The 22765-nt window shown below is 46.8% G+C and overlaps 1 protein-coding gene across 2 annotated transcripts in view; it reads left to right on the top strand.

Annotated features, from left to right (window-relative positions):
• slc45a4a (solute carrier family 45 member 4a) overlaps nt 1-22765 on the top strand; it is a 34176-nt gene that overhangs the window by 4674 nt on the left and 6737 nt on the right. For both annotated transcript variants that reach the window (XM_028964304.1, XM_028964305.1), the window contains 2 exons: nt 9464-10310; nt 21019-21207. In XM_028964304.1, the coding sequence (XP_028820137.1) occupies nt 10001-10310; nt 21019-21207 (499 nt within the window). In that variant the 5' untranslated portion in view covers nt 9464-10000. The remainder of the gene's footprint in view (nt 1-9463; nt 10311-21018; nt 21208-22765) is intronic.

Raw genomic sequence — 22765 nt, 5'->3', positions numbered from 1 at the left:
AAATGTAAATGTAAAAAAGAAAGACCACGGAGTCTTCAGCCACAGTGGAACTGTGCTGCTCATGACTTTTAAATATATATTTAAAAAGCATATATATATATATATATATATATATATATACACACACACACATACACACACACACACTAAACCAGTGAACGTCCCATGATGGCGGAAAGTCCTAGGATCAAACCCCACTTAATGCCAGTGTGTCCCTGAGTAAGACACTTAACCCTGAGTGTCTCCAGGGGGGGACTGTCCCTGTATCTACTACATGTAAGTTGCTCTGGATGAGGCAGGATTGATCCGTGTGTGTGTGTGTGTGTGTGTGATGGTTTTTGGAAAGTTCCATTTGTTCTCAGGTTCCGCCTACTTGAGCATCATGTGACTTCTCTTCTGCAGGTTAATGACCGGTGTTGTAATTAGGCCCCATCTGGTTGTGTGTGTGTGTGTGTGTGTGTGATTTGTTAGGCCTGTTCAACACTTCTTTTTGGAACAGCAGTACCGTGTGTTTTTGGCACAGGATGTTCCCTTTCTTAACAATATAATTTTTTTTTAGATGCACTAGAGTGTGTTTGAATTTCCTACACCAAGCTTGTGTGAAGGTTAGTCCTTTCACCATGAGCTTGTGACGACTGTTTTTTTCCGGGGGACAGTCAGTACATCTGGATTATCCAGTGGTGACAAACGGCTTGTTCCAGACCAGCTGTGTGTTCCAAATACCTGAGGCGCTTTTGAAAAAAAATGGAGGCCCCCACCCCTTTTTTTTTTTTTTTCTATTTCTCACCCGCACAGGAGGTGTTTGGCTTTTCCTGTCCGCTCAAGCCCCAGGGAATGGTCGTAACCCTATACTTGCAAATAGGGAGGGGGGGGGGGGGGGGGGGGGTCGGCATTCACACCCCTCTGTTGCCGGCCCGAGCACCTGCCACGTCATGTGACGCCGGGCTGCCGGTCATTTGGGCTGACGTTGTGCCAATTTCATTGTTGAATTCTACCGTCACTGGTTGTCGTTGGGTGACAGTGTGACATATTCATGCACATTTCAGATATTGGTGAATTATAAAACTATAAACAGACTGGGGGGGACGTGTGTCAAACATTAACATTGTGACTTTGGAGTTCTGGAAAGCGTCACTTTGAAGTGGTGGCAGTAGCCTAGTGGGTAACACACTCGCCTGTGAACCAGAACCCCACTTACTACCATCGTGTCACTGAGCAAGACACTTAAGCCTAAGTTGCTCCAGGGGTGGACTGTCCCTGATTGTAAGTCGCTCTGGATAAGGGCGTCTGGTAAAGGCTGTAAAAGTAAAAGTCGTGACCTTTCAGCCTCAACGGGTTCGTCTCATGATGGCTCACTGGTGAGGATTCACACGGTCCATTGGCAGAGGCAGCGATTTTTCACTTATCTCTTTCTTCCCTCTCGTACCTCCCCCCACACCGGCCACACGGACTGTCGTCGGATCACAAGACACACTTGTTGTTGAGGTTGGCCCCAGGGTGGCAAACCTGCTGATGTGGAGGGCATGGTACAGTTGGAGAGAGGGGAGGTGTGGTGCCATCCCGTCCCCCGCCTCCTGAGTTGGTCCGCGGACCCTCCGCAGCGGCATTAGCATATTGAGCCGTCCCAAAGCTCTCAGGCTGCCCGGCCGTCCGCTTGTGTTTATCGCGCTCTCCATCTGCCGTAACGGCACTTTCATCTCTCTTCAATTCTAAAGCTGTGTACCGAAAGGTCTCTCTGAATAAACCTCTTCAAACCTCCTCGCTGCTGATGCTCATGAGGAGAATTTCGCCAGTGTTCGCCGTGGATGGAGGCAAAGGATACCCACCACCTCAGCGTTTTTGAAAGAATTCTTGTTCGCAGGCGAAGAACAGAGATGCTTTTGTGCACGCAAATGAGAATTTTTAGGAGTAACGCAAGGTCACCGCTGCCCTTTGATCGCTGACTAGCGTGAGGAGAGATAGGAAGATCCACCCCCCCCCCGCCAGAGGCTGTGTCTCACGGCCCTCCTAATGATCTCTGGCAAGACCTTTCCACTCGATCACGTACAGTTGGCTCAAGGTGACGGAACACTCCATTAGCGGTGTAGCTGTGCAAGGCTTGACTGACTCATTAAAAATCCCTCATTGTGCAACACTGCAGCCGAGCACACGGTGACACAACGAAATGTGTCACCGCGTGACCATCACCCTCATTTACAGCATTTACATTTACAGCATTTATCAGACGCCCTTATCCAGAGCGACTTACAATCAGTAGTTACAGGGACAGTCTCCCTGGAGTGTCTTGCTCAGGGACACAATGGTAGTAAGTGGGATTTGAACCCGGGTCTTCTGGTTCACAGACGAGTGTCTTATCCACTAGGCTACTACCACAGCGTGTGGAGACAGTGCTCAGCTCAGTGGCACCTTGGCGGATAGGGATTCGAACCGGCAACCTTCTGATTACGGGGCGGCTTCCTTAACCGCTGCCGTGTTGCATTGCATTTCATTTCCATGCAGGGCACTTACCAGCCCCTGATTCACTGGAATAGCAGTGAGGGATGCAACAGTACAAGTGTTTTGTAGACTGAGTAGAATAGAGTTCCCAGGAAGATTAAATTAAGTAATTTAACAAAGTTCCAACAAAGTATTGGTTTTAGCTACTGAGCATAAGAACCACAAAACTCGACGCTGGTATTGTTGCATCACCAATAGCATCAGTTTCGCTTTTCAGGTGCACGCCTCCAGAAGAACTTCTGTCATGGCCGGTTAGTCCATTCCCATCAGAAATGGATATCGATACAGACACCATGTACATAAATCAGTAAGGACCGCTTGTTGTCATTTGCAGGAAACACTGGGTCCCTCTGCTTGCATTGCATTTATTTATTCTTTGAGGTCCATATGATGGGTTTCGTCAATTGGTCCAGACGGTTGCATTGATCAGCTAAGCAATTAAACGGGTCCATTAGCATACCGTGAACCGTAAAAACCAAAGTTCATATTGTGAGCTTTGTTAATGCTGTGATTTTTTAAATGTGCACGGCTCAAGTAAATGACGCCGTTGTGCGCAGGTTATTTGGGCGTCCAGTCAGATGCCTGGTGGAGACCTTGCTCACCTTGCTCCCGTCTCATGCATCTCGGGCTGAACTTTACTGTCCCATCCAAGCCAGTCACTCGCGCAGGGGACAGCAGGGTCTGACCCAAATACCTCGTATCCTGGGACGGCCGTGCCTGGAGTGCAGCGTTTTTGGATTGCCGCCCCTCCCACAGCAGGGCCCGGCAAAGTTCATCTTTAAAACCTGATAGGGCCGAGCGACGCTGCTGTCAGCTGGCTTCCTAACGTGTCACTGTGGGTAATCCATATCTGCTTTCATTTGGGTCACCCGAATTTGGGCTGCACCGTGCTGTCTCTGTCTGTGCACACAGACTGTCTGGGGACGGGTGCACGGAGCGTATCTGCTAGCCGGAGAGGTTGGCAAATTATTTTGGCTTTGGCGGAAAAGTGTGGCAACGTTGCAGGTCGGGACCAGGATTATTAAATAGACACGCGGTCTCTGAACGGTGTCCTGCCAATTTCGAGGTTGTTGATTGCACACGTAGCTACACTCCTAAGGCTATTTTATCACACATTTTTGCTGAATAGCTACTAGTCCCATGACAATTGATTTAGCTTTATTTCACTAGCAAAATAGCTAGTGAACAACAAGATCGCGCTACTCGGGCTGTCATGATTTACAGTCAATTGTCTCGTGCTTAACAATTTTCATCTGTTCATTCTTGTAATCAGGTTTTCTGGGAATTTAAATGACATTTGAGTAATTTTTTGGCAGTTCACATTTGGGATGGCTCTTGTGGCATACAAGCATGAACAGCTCTGAGAAATACATAAGTTCACATTAACCTTTTGTCCCTTGAGGAAGCTAATCGATTAGGGCCTAATTTGAATTTCATTTTTTTCCATGAACTCAGCGACTCTTTGTGCCTCTTTCCAGTTTTTGTTCAAGGCTCTTGTCTTAAGGTCGACTGGTAAAGAGCTGGAGGAAGACTGGTGTTTGTCACGTTCTCGCCGCAAAGAGGCATGTGCAGGCCAATTTTGTGCATGTAAATAAACAGCGGTTAAAATAACCCTCCGCCCCATGTGGTTCTTGGGCATGTGGGGTCAGCGGTAGTTTTTTTTCGTGACCTTGAACTGTTGGAGGCATCTAGTTTACTCAAAGCCCACTCCCCCTCTCTACGTCTCTTTCTTATATTCCTTTATTTCTCGCGCCGCTTCATTCCTTCGTTCTACTTCCATATCTGGCCCATTTGTTAATTCTCACGTAGGACTGTTATTCTTCCCTCAACTTTGCTCGGCCCTCCTGAGGATAACATTGCGGCCGTGCCTCTGCGCTCAAAGCACCTTGTTGTTGCTTCAGTAGATATTGCTCCGCATTCACCATGCCCTTTTCAGCTGGCCCTGTCTCCGGTCCCTGCGGGTTTCTTTTCTCCAAGGCTTTTTTGGCCCATTTTATTGCTCCAATCAGCTCGGGGCGTCTTTTTGTTCGGCTTGTTTCAAAGCTCCTTGGTGACTGAAAAGTTTTTTTTTTTTTTTTTCTTTTACTGTTCTAAATGTCCAGAATGACACCATCTGAAGTGAAGTGAAGTGATTGTCACATGTGATACACAGCAGCACAGCACACGGTGCACACAGTGAAATTTGTCCTCTGCACTTAACCCATCACCCTGAGTGAGCGGTGGACAGCCATGACAGGCGCCCGGGGAGCAGTGTGTGGGGACGGAGCCGCTTCCTTAACCACTAGGCCACCACTGCCCCTCAGATGGTGGTCACCATCTGACCACCAACAGTGGCTACCAAACAATCAGAGAACACAGTCTTGATGACCCCAGTTGTTCTTTTTTTCATTGTGATACACCCAGCACAGCACACATTGATTTTTCTTTTTTCTTTTGCTCATGACATGCATAGCATTTCAGATATTATTCACAGGGATTTGCATTTTGCCTTCCTTGGTTTGCATAATGGAGGACTGGCAGTATTGATATTCTTTTAGCTCACTCTCATGCTCAATGATTAATGGGGGGGTGGGGGGGGGGGGTATGGTGCGTGTGTTTTGTTGAGTGTGAGAGTGAGGCTCTGAAATGATTGCACTCATGCCCCATATCAGATTCGGACCACTTCCGTGTACGTGCTAGGCAGAAGGCATCAAGTTAGATGCTTCTTTGTGCCGTTGGAAGAAGCATGGAGGGGGGCACATATGTGATTTAAGGCCCTTGTAAATTACCTGCTGGACACTTGGAGGTGCAGCACGATCTGCTTGTGTTATGTAATCCGCTGCATGAAGCGCACAGTCAAGGTAAGAAATTGTTTTATTACCCGCACTGCTCGGCTCCTCAGAGATGTTAGTCCCTTATCAGGAAGCCGTTTTAAGTGACGTCATAAAGATGGTGTAAATGACATGATTTCAATGTTTAATGGGACTTGGAATGGGGGTTTTTGCCCCTGGTCTTAAATCACTTTTGATTCTGCAGCAACTACGGCGAAAGCCATTAGAAGTCCATCCGATGGCCTTTAATTACTGTTGAGATCTCTGGAAATAATGAAAGCTGGGGTTCGGGTTGGCCACACATCTCCATGGCTGTACTGGCATGGTGTGGGTGAATGCTGTGTGTGCTTGGACAGGCCTGTGGAAATGTTTAGCACTCTCTGAAGGCCCCAGTGGAAATTCTCGCCTCACGTTGGCTGGTCTCGTATCTCACCTTCTCGTTTTACTAGGTGAGTGGGTTCTGGTGCTGGTATCATTTTTTTGTGTATTGTAAGCATCAGGGGCCATGCTTTTATTTTGTTCTGTTTTGGATAATTTTGGTAGAAAATGGGTTAACTTTTGCCACCACACTGTGTTGTGGTGGTGTGCACTTTCAGCAGGAACTGCTGAAACCGTATCCCGGGACGTTGCACTCTCTCACCCCACTCACCCCGTACGTAAATGATGGATGAAAATCTGAGGAGGCTCCTCTGTTGTGGACATGTGATACATGTGCCATGTCTGCTCTCATATTGTGCCCATTAACAGCTCATGCATATTCATACTGTACCCACACCAGGTTTCGGACATTAATGGTGTCAGGATGGTGAAGACAAACAAAAGCACGGACCATTATCGAGGCAACAGGCTGGAAATTTGAACATCAAGCAGAAGCCTCTCCACTACTATGACTTAATTGCCAGGGGTCCTTTTGAAACTGGAGCTAGGGGTTGGTATTATATCTTGTATCCAAGACCACTGTAGTGGTAGTATTGGTTTGGGTTGGGTATATGGGCCTGTCGCTAGTGTTGGCCAGGCATATGGCAGAAACAGGGGCGTAAGGTTACTCATGCAGGTTTTGCGACGTCTGTACTGCATCTCAAGCACTTACTATCACACTAGTTACCCTGCCAACCAGCTACAAGTGAAACTGGGCTCTAGTAATGCTCACCAATCAGAAGCGCCCCAGGATGACCGGATATCCGCAACACACGTGTGAACACATGTTACAGAAAATGGCCCGTTTTTCTAACAAACACTGCCAGCAAGTCCAATTAAAGTCAACACCTGCATGCTCATCCCGTGCTGGAGTGGGTGTCCACGGAGTCCTCCGGTTTCCTCCTGCCATCCAAAGGTGATTGCACCGGATGAATTAGCGACTCCGGAGCCACAGCGGTGAGTTGAGCTGGGCGCTTATAGAACGCGATGGAGTGACCTACAGATGTAAAATGTACGTGGTTCCAAGCAGTGGCATTGACAATATCATGTTTCTCCTCAATATTGTGCGACCCTATAGTAAAGGCACATCACCCCATGACCCGAGAAAGCCCGTGAGTCTATTTAAAAGCTGTTAGCACTGAAAATTATGCCCAGCATTTACCAACTCCAAGAGCAGATATGGTAAGTGGTGCTATCTGCCTCTTATCAGCTGACTGAGCTTCAATTGATGGGTCCACGGCGTGAAAATACTGATAAGCCTCTCAGGGAAGCCCACGGTGTCGTGATTACTGTTTTGTCAGAATTATTGTCTTGTGGCTTTCTCAGTGCACATGTTTTTGTTGCCGAGTCAAGGAAACTCTGTCATTTCCTCGTTTCTCAAGGATGGCCGCCATAATCTGTGCCAGCAGTGATCGGCCGCAGCCCTCGAAAAAAAAACCCCAAAAAAACAATGTTTGCTCTGTTTGCACAGATCAGACGCAAAAAGGAAAGAAAAAAAAAACGTGTGGGAAAGTTGATCAAAGTCCATTGTTCGAGACCTCTGAGAAGGGTGTCTTTGTTGACTTTCGGTCTCGGAAATCAGATTCTTATTTTTCTCGATTCCGTTCCCTGCCCCCGCGTAAGCCGCTTATTAAGTGGCCCAGCCTCAGGGATGGATTGTGTGCTGGCCTCCACGCGTTCGGGGGGGGCTCCTGACTATAACAACGTGTTGCTACAGCAGTAATCTCAGGAACGGGTCCCCAATCCCCTCAAACACGTTAATGCCCTTGTTTGTTTGGGGCCGAGCCGAGGACGCCGCGGCCGACAGCACCTCTTATTCATTCATTGCTGATTGTAGAACCTTCTGGAAACGTGTGTGAAGGGAGCATGGCCTGTCTCCCGCACACGTCCAGTTAAAGCACACGTGTGTCTTTTGCTTCTTTGATTTTAGAAATCTTCAAGGTAAATGTTATTTGTGAATGAACTACTTGTTTTGTACCAAAAAAAATGTCCTGATTAGTGCTTGAAACGGTTTGTTATGGTTATAAAATCTGATTTGTAGACCCATGTTCAGGATCTGGATAAACTTGAACACCTGTGATCACATATCACGTGTCTTTAGGAGACCTTCAACCGTATATACAGTACAGGCCAAAAGTTCTGACACACCTTCTCATTCAATGTGTTTTCTTTATTTTCGTGACCATTTACGTTGGTAGATTCTCACTGAAGGCATCAAAACTATGAATGAACACATGTGGAGTTATGTACTTAACAAAAAGTGGAGACCTGGCTTCCACAGTCACTGGACCTGAACCCAATCCAGATGGTTTGGGGTGAGCTGGACCAACAAGTGCTAAACACCTCTGGGAACTCCTTCACGACTGTTGGAGAAGCATTTCAGGTGACGACCTCTTGAAGCTCATCGAGAGAATGCCAAGAGTGTGCAAAGCAGTAACCAGAGCAAAGGGCAGCTATTTTGAAGAAACTAGAATGTAAAACATTTTTTTTGTTAAGTACAGAGCTCCACATGTGTTCATTCAGAGTTTTGATGCCTTCAGTGAGAATCTACCAACATAAATGGTCATGAAGATAAAGAAAACACTTCGAATGAGAAGGTGCGTCCAAACTTTTGGCCTGTGATGTACATGTGCAAAGGTAACATTCAGTATCTTATACTGATCACTGAACTCTGCAGAAGAATTGCAGCAGGGTTTGCTATTGGATTTTTTGAGATTTTGTAACATCATCATGACAACCATTTTATAACGCTTATTTGTAACAGTGACTACGAAACAACGTTAAATACACCAGAGAGCAGGGCTGGTAGTAGCCTAGTGGGTAACACACTCACCAATGAACCAGAAGATCCAGGTTCAAATCCCGCTTACTACCATTGTGTCCCTGAGCAAGACACTAAAGTGTCTCCAGGGGGGAACTGTCCCTGTAACTACTGATTGTAAGTCGCTCTGGATAAGGGCGTCTGGTAAATGCTATAAATGTAAATATAAAATGTAAGATACAAAATTATGATTGGAGAGTTGTTCGTGGTGGTATTGGACTGACTTATCTAGACTGTTCAAACTTTAAAGGTCCCCTGACATGAATTTTTTTGCTTTTTTTTAATTTTTTTTAATTTTTTAATTTTAATTTAATTTAATTTTTTAATTTAAAATAATTCTGCACCACAGAATTCTGGAAAAAAATTCTTCAAATATAGTATATGGGGATATACTATATTTGAAGAATTTTTTTCCAGAATTCTGTGGTGCAGAATTATTTTAAATGCTAATGACGAGGAGGAGAGCGGCCTACAGAAGTTGAGCAGGCATTCGCCAACGACAATGTTCGGGTCCGACAGGAAGTCGTGTCGCGTTTTTTTCCAGAAAAAATTAGAATGAACCCGCCGGTCCTTCAGAGTCTCGCGTCTTTACATCCAATCACCGAGCAACTGCAATGCTTCGCACATTTGGATCTTGATAAGTAGAGTGGTTCATTTGTCATGGATTCTGGTCGCCTAGATAAACTTTTGGGGAATCTTGGTAGTTGCCATTATCATGTCACTTGATTTTGTTAAGTAGAACAGAACTCTTTTTGATTTAAACTGTTGGAAGCTGTTGGTATTTTTTTTTTTTTTTTTACATTTCTTACTGGTCCAACTAATTTCAAAGACGTGAGCTCCCTCTGTCAGTGGATTTTCAGGACATTCTTTTTCAGTGTTTGCTGACCCTCTTTGTCTTTCCATCTCTCCCCGGCTGCAGATTGATAAGCCACTCGATGGGGATTCACAGAGGAGCCTCCACCTGCTCAGCCTGCCCTCCGCTCCACCACCTGCCCTCCCTCTTCTGCACCTCCTCCATACAAATCATGAAACTTGTATTAACTGAATGGCAAATGATATGGATTTTTTACAATTCCAGTAGACAGTAAACACACACGCATACACACACATCACAGGCATACACACTCACAGACACCTACGCACACACACACACACACACACACACACATACACACATTTACATGCACACACGTCTGCTGAAAAGGGAGTGACCTCATGAAAAAGCCATATCCATTTACACTGCTATACCAAATAACTTGAGAGTCCCGTCTCGACAACAATATTGCATAAGGAATGTATCTTACACTTTGAGGTTTTTTTGTGAACATCAGCATTGCACGGAGACACGAGCGATTGGAGGACAAACGGAGCTACCTTCTGAGGAGGTGCCACTTGGCTTTCCCGCCCCCCCCCCTATTTTGTGTTTTTCCTGTTCTTTTTTGTTCACCCCGATTGCATGCCGGGGAAAATGGCGCCCCAGAACACTGACGCGGATGCTATGCAAGTGGAAGGGGTGGTGGTGGACCCCGCCCGGAAGTCTGGAGGAGGCACCGGGGGAGGAGGAGATGCCGAAGGTGGTGGGGGGAAAGGAGGAAGAAGAGGAGGCGCAGGCCGAGAAGTGGAGAGCCAGGAGGAGTCGGCCAGCGAGGGGTCCATTGACCGAATCGTGATGCGCCAGTGGATCATGAACGGGGCCGTGATGTTTGGTCGAGAGTTCTGCTACGCCATGGAGACGGCCCTGGTCACACCTGTATTGCTGCAAATAGGTAGGAAACTCCGTATTGGGCCATCGGTACCCAGTGTTGAGCAATTTACTAATACATTAGAAACAGTGTAATTTTTTTATTTATAACTCCTTTAAAAGTAACAACAATCATTAGGGCACCCATGTCGAGTTCTCTGTTGCTGCACTTGAAGCTTGGAGCTCGTTCAGGATCTACAGGGTGGGCCATTTATATGGATACACCTTAATAAAATGGGAATGGTTGGTGATATTAACGTCCTGTTTGTGGCACATTAGTATATGTGAGGGGACAAACTTTTCAAGATGGGTGGTGACCATAGTGGCCATTTTGAAGTCAGCCATCTTGGATCCAACTTTTGTTTTTTCAATAGGAAGAGGGTCATGTGACACATCAAATGTATTAGTAATTTCACAAGAAAAACATTGGTGTGCTTGGTTTTAACGTAACTTTACAAGTTTCTGACCACTTATAAAATATGTGTTCAATGTCACCAACCATTCCCATTTTATTAAGGTGTATCCATATAAATGGCCCACCCTGTACATAAATAAATGGATACAACAAGAAAGAAAGACGTCTTCTTCGTTGATGTTTGCGCTTGTGACATTTTGACGGGCACGTCTTCTTCAAGACAGACAAATCCTGACGATGACTTACTTTACGCGAGCGGACAACGCGGTTTGAGAACAGTGCGCTCTGTTTCAGAAGTGGACGGCTCTGGATAGCGGATAGTGGATAGAACGTGTTTTATCCATTTATTTATGCAAATCCTGAACGAGCCCCAAGCTTGGTAATGCAACACAGAAGTCATTTCATTGTGTGCACCTCGTGCTGTGCTGTGTTTCACAGTGACAATCACTTTCACGTCACTGCATTGTTTTGTTAATTCAATATAATGCCTAGATGTGTTGTTCAATTAAGCTTCTAGAGGGCGTGTCAAGTGAAACATAAATCTACAAATTAAAGAACAGTTAAAGGTATTTTTTTTGCCTTTTTTTCTGTCAAGTCTTGTTTGTTCCTGTTGGACCCAAACGGTCACCAGAATCACCAGAAAGTGAATGAGGAGCATCACTGCTGGCAACTACTAATTTCCGTGTCGTAGTGTTCTGAATTTTGGACAGTGTTAATCTTGGCCTCACAACACGACCCTTGGAGAATTGCATCCGTCGGAACCTCCTGTGAATGCCTCCTCCCAGGACGCCCTATATAATGACATAAATATACAGTGTCTTGTCATGGTCATGTCATATCACTACAGCAGTACAGCAGTCCAGTAAAGCCAGGTGGTAAAGCCGTCCTAGTAAGACGCTCGCCTATGGACCGGAAGACCAGAAAGTCACAGGTTCACACCTCACTTACTACCATCGTGTCCCCGAGCAAGACACTTCATCCTGTCCCCGTCACTACTGATTGCTGGGCGCTCTGGGTAACGGCGTCTGGTAAATGCCGCAAATGTAATGGATTTGACATAACTCACAGCCTGACTTGGACGAATGTAAACTGCCCATCTTTATTTGCTTTATTTAGCCACCGGATTTTGTTCTCCCGCTCTGCTTCTCACACGCACACACGGATCAGGATGAGCTGCATGCCCGCTGGTTGCGTCCTAAACCTGCTGCAGCAGCACAAGGATTACCTCTGGTAACAGGATCTAGGCTCTTACATAATCTTGCCCTTGGAGAAGGAAAAAAAAGGAGAGAAAAGGATGCCTGCTCCTCCCCCAGCGCCGCTCAGAAGACGCAGCGTGACTCATCTTCAGATGGAGACCTGCCTCGTCCAGAAGGATAATATATTTACCCAACGATTCGCGCAGTACGATCGGCTGAGACTCCGCGCGTTTATTCCGTTTCACAACACCGAAACGTTTGTCGCGTGCACGAGGACCGACAAATTGTGGAATATTTTACTGTAATACTGTAATATTTTACTCATGTTTTGATCCATTCAAGAGGATGTGAATAAAATTGCATTTCCGATGCTATGTCAAACGTCAACTGAAGTTAACATGCTTACCGCATGACAGCGGGTCACTGCAGCATCCATTTAACCCCCCATTCCGTCGAGTAGGATGAATAAATAATGGATGCATAATGGTTATATAAATAATGTAATGTGTTATGAGTGTGATGTCAATGAAACACTGTACGTAGACCGTACTAAATACCGTATCGCCCATATCGCATTAATAGATTAGGAACATTTCTGTGGCATATATAGAAGGTAAGAAGGTGAAGTGATTGTCACATGTGATACACAGCAGCACAGCACACAATGCACACAGTGAAATGTGTCCTCTGCATTTAACCCATCACCCTGATTGAGCAGCGGGCTGCCATGACAGGCGCCCAGGGAGCAGTGTGTGGGGACGGTGCTTTGCTCAGTGGCACCTTGGCGGATCGGGATTCGAACCAGCAACCTTCTGATTACAGGGTCGCTTCCTTATCCGCTAGGCCACCACTGCCCCGCTCGGGACACAATGCCGCATTGCGGTCGTTGGGTTCATAGGTCAGTTTGTTACTCCTTATTGTGGCAACTACCATCTCACAATAAGGAGACTCAAGGCATCTCATAATGGTCATTGTGTTCCTAGAAATGGCCAAGAGATTCAAATTTGGGCAGCTGCTTAGTATACATTTTTTTTACTTTATGGACCTGTCATGTCTACAATTAGATGACTTACAGCATCATAATTAATTCACCGGCGCCCTGATAGCTGGAGCCGTTGCTCACGGCGCTCTCCACTGCCCAATGGAAGCCTGGGTGAAAGCCGAACGGACTGTTCTTGCTCCGCGCGGCAGGGCAGCGGGCACTTTATCCTCTTAATGGCCGGCCTGGCATGGGTTTCAGGGCCGCCGCGCCCCTTAATAATTCACATTCAAAAAAGGATACGCAGATCTTGCCTTGCAGCATTTTAAGGGTGGAAAGCGAGGAACGATGTCCTGCAGGAGCTTGCGTAATTGCAATATAATGGTGTAAATGTAATGGAGGGGGCCTTTGATCAACTTGTGTGGCTCAGAACTGCTTAATGTTAGCCACTAGCACTTCAACTTGCACGACTTCTGCTGGCAAAAGGTCGTAGGGATCGACCAAGCAGGACTGTATTGTTATTATTATTTATTACTGCGTTTAATATTAATCCACAGTAGTGTAACCTCGGTATCTGGAATGGTCTGCAATGAACGTGCCACCCTGTAAGATACTTCATATGTGAAATATCGGTTTTATGGTTGAGGTGTTGGGTTTAAAAAGTTAAACAAATAAACGCTAAATCATCCTTGATGCTCGTTGAATGCCAGTCCACCCGGAAAGTAAAGTGCCAACCACTTCACTTCCCGCTATTGCCCCCTTTCTTCCAACAGGAAAAGATGGGAACGTGGGAACCGAACGGCTCACAAGTCCGCTCCTCTGTTGCTTTTTTTTTTTTTTTTTTACAGCTTTTGCTCCACTCATTGTTTATTTGATTTTTTCCTCCCAGCTCTACATAATGCAGTCAACGCCAAATGTCCCTTCACAAGAGATTGATGGCAGCTCTGGCATTGTCTCCGGCGTTTTCGTGACCACCACCACTGCAACCCGAACGTGCTTTTTCGTTAATAATTTGGTCCCACGCTCGGTTAACGAATCACACGTGGTGCGCTTGGGAACTTCACTTCTACCCATTTGTAGATTAGAGATTAAAAAAAAGTTCGGAAAACATTACGCTTTTTATTAGAAAATGGATTTTGTGGTGTGCGTGCTCGGATAAAAAAAATGTGAAAGGGAAGGCACTTACCAGATATGAAGAGGCTAATCTGGCAAAATCTAGCTTTAGCGCATTGCGTAATGCCTGATGTTGGATCAGCTTTGAATACGTATCGGCGTGACTTAGCCGGAAATTTATGCATTAGGCCGGGCCGCAACAAAGCCCCCATCCCCCCCGGTCTCACAAGACCGGCAGATTTCCCCACGTCATCTGGTGAACTCTCAATGGCATTTTCACAGCGAAAAGCTTCGCTCCTGCGCCGTGAACCGCGCAAACATTCCAACTATTTGCCGCAGCAGCGAGGAGGAACCTCACAAAACACAGAGGCCGGGAAAAAAAAAAAAATGTCCGGTTTGCGAACTATGGTGACAATGTGTGGGTCAGCGCATTTTCCCGCGCTTGTTTTTATTGCGCGGCATGCAGATGTTTGGGGAATGTGTACCGTATTCACCAGCGCCATGAGGCCGGGGTGGCACCTTTTTTTTTTTTTTTTTTTTAACAGGTTGCATTTCTGGCCATCCAGGAACGCGTGGAATTTTTGGAACGGGAATGTTCCTTTTTTTCGTGGCAGACCGGCTCCGGTTCAGTGCCGTTTTTTTGGATCCTAATGAATGAGCCGTGGAAGTGCATCCTCTTCTAATAAAATGTGCACGTTATCCTAGGATGTGCAGTAACGTCTGGATTGTCACTGAGGCGTGGCCTAGTGGGTAACACACTCGCCTATGAACCAGAAGACCCAGGTTCAAACCCCACTTACTACCATCGTGTCCCTGAGCAAGACACTTAACCCTGAGTGTCTCCAGGGGTGGACTGTCCCTGTAACTACTTAATAGTTATGGGTGATGACAATAAGCAATGTGCTCAGAAGAGCATCGTACACCACGTACCCTTCACAGAAATGGTATTCCCCGATGACAGTGGGCCCTTTCAGCAGGACTATGTGCCCTGCCCCACTGTTCGGGAACGGGCCGAGTAACACGGCAGCGAGTTCGAGGTGCCGACCTCCGGATTCCACAGATCCGAGTCTGCTGAGCATTTGTGGGCTGTAGCAGAAAAAAAAACACACAAGACCCCATTCACAGGACACCGTTTCCTAACGTCTTAACGCCGGGTACCCCAGGGCATCTTCAGAGGACCTTCGAAATATAAGGCATGTGGGTTCTAAAAGTCCTATTTTTATGGACGTAAGGTCGCGCCATGCACAGCATTTCTAAACTGCAGATGTTCACGTGTGTGTAATAAAGCGTATACTTCCGTGGTACTTCTTAACGGAGTTGAGTGAAAGCCATACGTTTATTTAAATTTTTTTTACTGCATGCTGACATCACGACTGGGTGGAGGGAGAAGCACGGGTTTGGAAAACTGGGACACCCCCACCTCACACACAACTCACAGCCGAGTTGTCAGGTCCCCAGCGGCCAGCCAGACCGACGGCCCGTGGGTCCGCTGTGGGACACCGGAGCGTATTCATGCACATTTATGGAAACGTGCGTTTTAAAAGCCCTGCCACTTTAGGACAGTTGTGAAGGTCAGACTCGGACATTGGGAGAAACCACGCTAACAAGCACAGGAGGGCCAGGACTGCCAGTCATATGTTTGTCAAAGACATGCAGTCCCGACGAATGCAGACTGCTTTTATCGAAACGTAGTTTCGTTTACGTGTTTTTTTTTCTTTAGACCCTGGTGCTCTAGCATCAACATGTTCAAATGCATCCAACACATGCACAACTTTGTATTTAAAACTGAACTGGAAAACATTTCACTGTCTCAACTTAAAATATCTGAAGTGGACGAGCTCATTATTCTGCATGAATCTTTGATTAAAAAAAAAAAAAAAGAAAGTGAAGTGACTGTCATTGTGAAACACTGCAGCGGTGAAACGTGTCCTCTGCTTTTAACCCGTCACCCTTGGTGAGCAGCCACGACGGGGGACGGCGCTTTGCTCAGTGGCGCCTCGGCGGCTCGGGATTCGAACCGGCAACCTTCCGATTACGGTTTGGGGGGCTGCTCCCTTAACCGCTAGGCCACCGCCGCCCCCTAAAAGAAAGGGATGGTCTGTAGTGCACTTTATTTCGGGCGGCCACACCCCACCCCCATGGCCGCTGGGGCGGTGATGGGTGCCGGCTCGTATCTGCCCTGCGCGCTGCGGCTAAATTTATCCCCCGCGCTTCTCTGCGCCGCCGTTTCGTAATGACCCTGCACGCTGCAGTAGGCATGCTCCCCTGCCCCGCCGCGTCCCGGGACTCGGCGGCCGGATCCCTGCTGCAGTGTTACGTAACCCGACTGAGTGGAGGCGGCGGCGCTCTGAATGTGTGTGTGTGTGTGTGTGTGTGTGTGTCTGACAGAACGAGCCCGTACAGTCTTAATCGTGTCCTTGAGGAGGTGTAAGATGAGAGCGCTCGCCGCATAAACGAGAGGGAGGTGTGTGTGTGTGTGTGTGTGTGTGTGTGTGGGGTCGTCCCAACATTAGACCAGAGACCCGAGTGACCTTGGTGTGTGTGGGCGCGCGCCGGCATCCGCACTGCAGCGCACGCCGCGTCCACACACACACACGTGCTTTACACACTGCAGCATTGACGCGCCAGCCCCTTTCTCACAGCGCCCTGCAGAGCCATTCGTCACCGCCACTCACGCACACACTCGCACATCATGCGCCCGTCCCATTACATAAGACGGGGAGGGGACGGGACAGCGTGGACGTAGGGACACCGTACTTCCCTGGCCAGAGATCGACCTGCGGTCGTAGCGGCGTCTCCGGTCGGGCCACTTCACCCCGAAAGCTGCTGGTTCAGTAGCGGAGTGCCGTAATGTAGCGGGAAGCAGCTTCTCAGCACCGCTGGCCCGTGTTCTTTTAGGACAGGCGTCACTTCACACCGCAGAACGGCACTTCAGGCTGAACACGTCGGGTGTCCTAGCGGTTAAGGAAGCGGCCCCGTAATCAGAAGCTTGCCGGTTCGAATCCCGATCCGCCAAGGTGCCACCGAGCAAAGCGCACCTGTCATGGCCGCCCACTGCTCACTCAGGGTGATGGGTTAAATGCAGAGGACACATTTCACCATGTGCACAAGTGACAATCAGTTCACTTTCACTTAACGTTTTTGGACACGACTCTGCAGAATGGGAACGTGCTGCAGTTCTGCAGCTGTGTTTGCAAAAAGGATGCGGTTAAGGATACGTATTTATATTACAAACTGCCGCTAAGATCAGCAATGCAAACTAAGAGCGGGACTTATTTGCTAATGGAAGGTCAAAGGGGGCAGTGGCGGCCCAGCGGTGAGGAAGTGGACTCCGCCCCCGTCATCTCTGCCAATTGACGGGGAAATGGCACTTCATAAAAGAAGTCCCAGTCCAGCTGTTAGCAGGAAGGCTAGGGGGTTAGCTGGCGGCCCGCGGCCGGTCTTGAGGGAACCTGTCCGGCTGGAGCCACGGAGGAGCACCTGTTTCCTGTCGTAGCTCCGCCATCAACTTAGTAGCGCCAGGCCGTTTAACCTCTGAACTCGTCTCGCGCTTCCTACCAGCTTTTCCCTCGCGTCCAGGGGGGGACACGAGCGCGGGCTCTTGGCTCCCGGTCAAGTTCTCACCAGAAAAAAAGTCTGTTATCTGGGTACGAATGGGAACAAACGACATTGTTTCTCGCCGGTGCGCGGCGACGGGGGCAGTTTGGGGAGGGCTGGAGCGAGTGAGTCAGCCACATGTGTGAGTTGCGGCGTCCTGAGGTAGCGGCCGGAGTCGCCGAGTGTCTGCCGGGATCCGCAGGTCCATGTAGTTTAGCGTCAGGTTACGAAACGCAACGGGGGCCGAACGCAAATTTGTTGACTAAAGCTGATTGCCGCTGTGCACGCTGGGATTTGGAAATGCTTGCAAAGCACTTGCGCCTGACTCCATTGTGCCACTTGATCTGCAAATGACATTTACGGCTGGCCCTCGTACACCACAATGAACAATCTGTGCTTTCGCACAATTCCATGCAGGTCAGAGGTCGCGAGGAGCCAAGAAGGGGGCACAATGTGTGCAAACATGCCCCGATGTAGTCCCCGTCGAACGTCCGCGGTTGCGGTGGTGTAGATTTTCCGTCGAGTGACCTGGTGTCCACCCCGTTCTCCTGTACGGTAAATATTTCCTGTGATCTTGCCACTCGTTCTGCTCTCAGTATTGTTTCCCATTTTTGACCTGGTGGGAAAACGGACCCCTGTCATTATTTACTAGAATCTGACGTCCTGTTTGAATGTTTACCCGGCTTTTATTTAAATTTTTTTTGTCTTCGAACGGACCTGTTTACCATCTGATTACCATCTCTGTTGTTCGCTTGTACGTTTAATAGTAGAAGGGGGTGGCGGAGTATTTTAAAAAAAAAAAAAAACATCCCACAGCATCAACAAAAACTGGCAAGTCGAGTCCAATAAATGGTCACACGAAGGGACTGATTCACAGGAAGTAGCTTGTAGCCTTGGACCCCGCCTGCGCCACATCAGCTGGGATAAACACAACTTCCGGATCACTCACGTCTTGCACATACACACATCCCAAACAATAAAATACAAAATTATTCTCTCTGACTGGACAGAAAGACCTTGCAATTAACGTTACTGGTCAGCCAGCTTATGCACAATTTTAATAGTAGTAATGAAGTACCTATTTATAAGTGTTTTACAATATATAAAGATATAATATGCTTCAAAAATAAAAATTAAATTTAACTAAATGAACAAATGTTTTAACTAACTTTAACTTCTTAAATATGTATTGAAATATATAGATAGTAATTGATATAATGTTATTATATTTACAATATATTTTAATTATAGTGAATGTTATGCCATGATAATTTAGTGAAAGTGAAGTGATATTCATTGTGAAACACAGCACACAATGTGCCCCCGGTTTTTTTGGCGTGATTCGAACTGGCAACCTACTGGTTACAGGTCCATTTCTGAACCCGCTAGGCCACCACCAATCAGGCCGCGCTGATTTAATCGCCCTGTTTCTAATCACTGATGTGCACACATTGTCCTTTATCACTTAATTCTCTTTTACCTTCACATTTATATTCCATATCAATTATGATATAATGTCAAAAATTATTATTATTTTTTATGCATTTTTTAATCAGGAGGGTTTTTTTAAATGGCATAATTACGGTGTTTAAAAAAAATGTAAAAGTCTTAATTCACCTGTATAGAAACTCACTTCTCAATATCTACCTAATAAGAATCTGTGGCGCCAGCTTCGGCCTCCAAAGGACAACCATTTACCCCGACCGCCGCTCTCGTCCCACCCCGCGTCACGTAACGGGCTCGCACTGCGGAAAAGTCCAGCAGCAGCTTTACGGGGGTCGAGGCATCTCGACTCGGCCTCGTCGGGCGTCAGCGCCGGGCTCAGCCAAGGTGTCAAGGAGGAAGAGAGCGGAATTTAGCGCGCTGGAATTAGGAGCCTGACGCGGTGCTGAGCTCCCTTCTGAGGAACTTTCCACCCGGGACCTAATCTGCCTCTAAATATAGACAAGGGCGATCCTGCTGTGGCTGCTTTTGTTTTGGTCAGCACGTACAGACACGATTACCGCGAGTCATCGTTCCAGCACAATCGTTCTCCGTCCACAAACCCCCCATTTTGCTAACGAATGGAATGTTCTGTCCTTGCGTTAAAGGCTGTGTGGTGTCGGGACGGGTACGGATGCTGGACACCGCAAGGAGCAGCCTTCCACCCCATTCTGCACCACTCACCGTTTCCACCAGTCCTCATTTCGGGAAGAGCCATTTTTTTTTTGAGACCTGACGTGGGAGAAAGGAACGCGTTGTTTTAGCCACGAAGCCGCTGGATGCTGCATGCGCGGAGCTGATGCAGTTTTCTCTGTTCCTTTTTGTTCCTCCATAATGACTGTTCAGCATTGTCCCGCCAGTTATTCCCAGGGGTTCAACGGAAGGGCATTTAACAGTAGAGGAGCGTTTTTATTCCAAGGCCAGGACACGGGCCCATTCTCTTTCCTGAAACTCTGATGGGTGAATGAATGCGCAGAGAACTGTCAAGAAAATAATGCAGTCACCCTGTCCGCATGGTTCATATGGTCACATGATGTGACCTGATGCCACCAGATCAAATTTTAAATTTATTTGTCACATGCATAGTCATACACGGTATGATATGCAGTGAAATGCTTTGCCGACTGCTACAGACCACAGTATTGCAAATATTGCAAGTGTACAATGAACCAATATGCAAATATTGCAAACATAACCAAATATTACACTTTTATGTCTTTAACACAAAACATAAAATATGTGTAACAGGTCAAAAGTAAAAAAAAAAAAATTGTGCAAGTGTGAAAAGAGTAAAGAGTTTGTGCAAAAATTCTGTGGGGGATTGAGTCCAGAGTGATTGAAAGTGAAAGTGATGACAACACAACTGAGATTATGGGCCAGAAATGACTCCTCTGTATCAAATGTGACAACACAATACAGCACCGATTGGGATTAATCTTTTTTTTTTTTATATTTATTTTTCACGCTTTTTGTGCATTTTTGCCAGCATCATAATGTTGTTAATCTAGGACTGTGTATTTAAATACCTCTGTGTTGCTGCATGAATATTTTATGTTCGATTTTCCATAGGAGGAGAGGAAGGCCTTTCGTTGCCTGGTTCATGTGTGAGCCCGGGATTAGTGTACCATACTTTCCAATCAATCTCCCCTGACCCTTGACCCTGAAACAGGTCACCTGGATTAACTGGCTGTGGTTGTCTTGCATTGGGCTTTTCTCCTGCCAGTAAACCCCTTATAAATGGACTCCAAAGCCCTCTCAATTAATACCAACCCTGCACTAGAACCTATTGCTGAGCGGGTTGGAGGATCTCCAAGGAGACTGCTAAAGCCTGTTGTGATTTTGAGCAGTTAGAGAAATAAATGCGGAGGCTTTCGCTGTCAGAGTGTGTCATAGTATTCTGACTGATTTATATGCGTTGGCTGAAACTCCCTCCCTCTCTTGTCTTCTTTAGGTCTTCCAGAACAATATTACAGCCTAACATGGTTCCTGAGCCCAATCCTGGGCCTGATCTTCACCCCGCTGATTGGCTCGGCCAGTGACCGCTGCACCTTACGCTGGGGCCGCCGGCGGCCCTTCATCTTGGCACTGTGTGTAGGCGTGCTGCTCGGCGTGGCGCTCTTCCTCAATGGCTCGCTCATAGGCAAGTACCCTGTTCCGTCAGTAAGACAGGAAAACATGCGCCGACGTTCCAGTTGGTCACTGTATTTCTGAAAACATTTCATCTTATTTCTCTTACATTCGCGCTCTATGCAAAAAAAAAAAATGCAATACCAGTAGATGCCACCAAATATGATATTTGGAAGGGTAGGTTATATTCAGGCTAATATATATCTAGATTCAGATAACTTGAAAGCACATTGTAAGTCGCTCTGGATAAGGGCGTCTGCCAAATGCCGTAAATGTAAATGTAAATGTAGATAAGGACCCATGAGTCCAGCAAATAGCAATCACGAATTCAGATCAAAATAGGGTTCTGCGTCTTGTTAACATCAGCAGGGACGTCAGCACCCACAGAGAGAAGACATGAGGTGTCAGCAGTCAGCTGCTGCTTTTTTCCATTTCTGACAGGAGTTGACACTTTGTGAAGATGAAGCAAGATTTCCATCTACCTTCACACGGCTATGGTGGAGATTTAATTTTCACAACTTGCATTATTACATTGGCTGTTCGAAGGGGATTTTGAACTCTTAGTTTGTCCATTATAAAGCCATTTATTTGCAGTCCATTATTGGCAGCAGTATATTTAATTTTCCCGTAGAGGCTGCAAATTGCCTTACCGCTCTGACATCATTTTCAAAGCAAGATAAAACTTTTGTGGAGCTGTTCTGAAGTTTCAAAATGCAGCAGCCCACAGTTCCCATGAAGAACTTGCATTTCCACATTAGCCAAGCACTTGGGTCAATAAGTGAATTGGAAGTGGAAATAGCCCTGAGAGAGAAAGAGATGGAGAACTCGCAGCTCTCCATTAACCAATCAGAGAACGTGATCAATGGCACTATCGGCTTAAATGCCCTTCAGGCACAGGGCACTTAACCAATTAGGAGTCAGAGGAAGGGGAAAAGAAGGGCCCATAATGAGTTTAGGCCGTTTGGTTGGCACATAGGAGAAGTGACTCCCCCGTAGTTGCCAAAAAAAAAAACCTGTCTTACCTGGACGGTCGAAACCAAACATCAGATACTGAAGTTTGAGACCTTTTCAGGGACTTCCACCTCGGCCTGCACTGACGAGGCTGTAACACAAGTGTGTGAACCCTGTCAGTCTGCGTGACGTGGGAAAAGACAAGGAACCAGTTCACAGGGAAACGTTTCCTGTTGTGTCCCACCCCCCCTTTTCTACCTTTTCATTGCCTATCTGAAACTACTTCCTGTCTCCGGCGCTAGCACGTTGTGCGTGGGGACCCCATTGTCAGGAAGAAAGTCTCTGCAGTGCTGACTTAGAATCTGTGAGATATATACAGCCCCCCTACCGCGTCCCTTTTCTCGTTATTTGTGTGTCCCGCTGGCTGTCAGGTTTTTCAAAATTGCTTGACCGGCTTATCATAAATGATAAGGACCTTAAAAAATGTATGGCGAGCATATAACCTTCACTGAAACTATAATAAGACTAAATATTATATTTGCTGTCAGATGAGCAAATCCAACAGTATTTTTCCTATACTTGAGTACGAATTACAGTACATAAATACTTCACTACTTTTA

This window comes from Denticeps clupeoides, chromosome 20, assembly GCF_900700375.1.
Source record: "Denticeps clupeoides chromosome 20, fDenClu1.1, whole genome shotgun sequence".
In the NCBI taxonomy this organism is placed as follows: Eukaryota; Metazoa; Chordata; class Actinopteri; order Clupeiformes; family Denticipitidae; genus Denticeps; species Denticeps clupeoides.
This window is presented reverse-complemented; position numbering and strand designations above follow the sequence as displayed.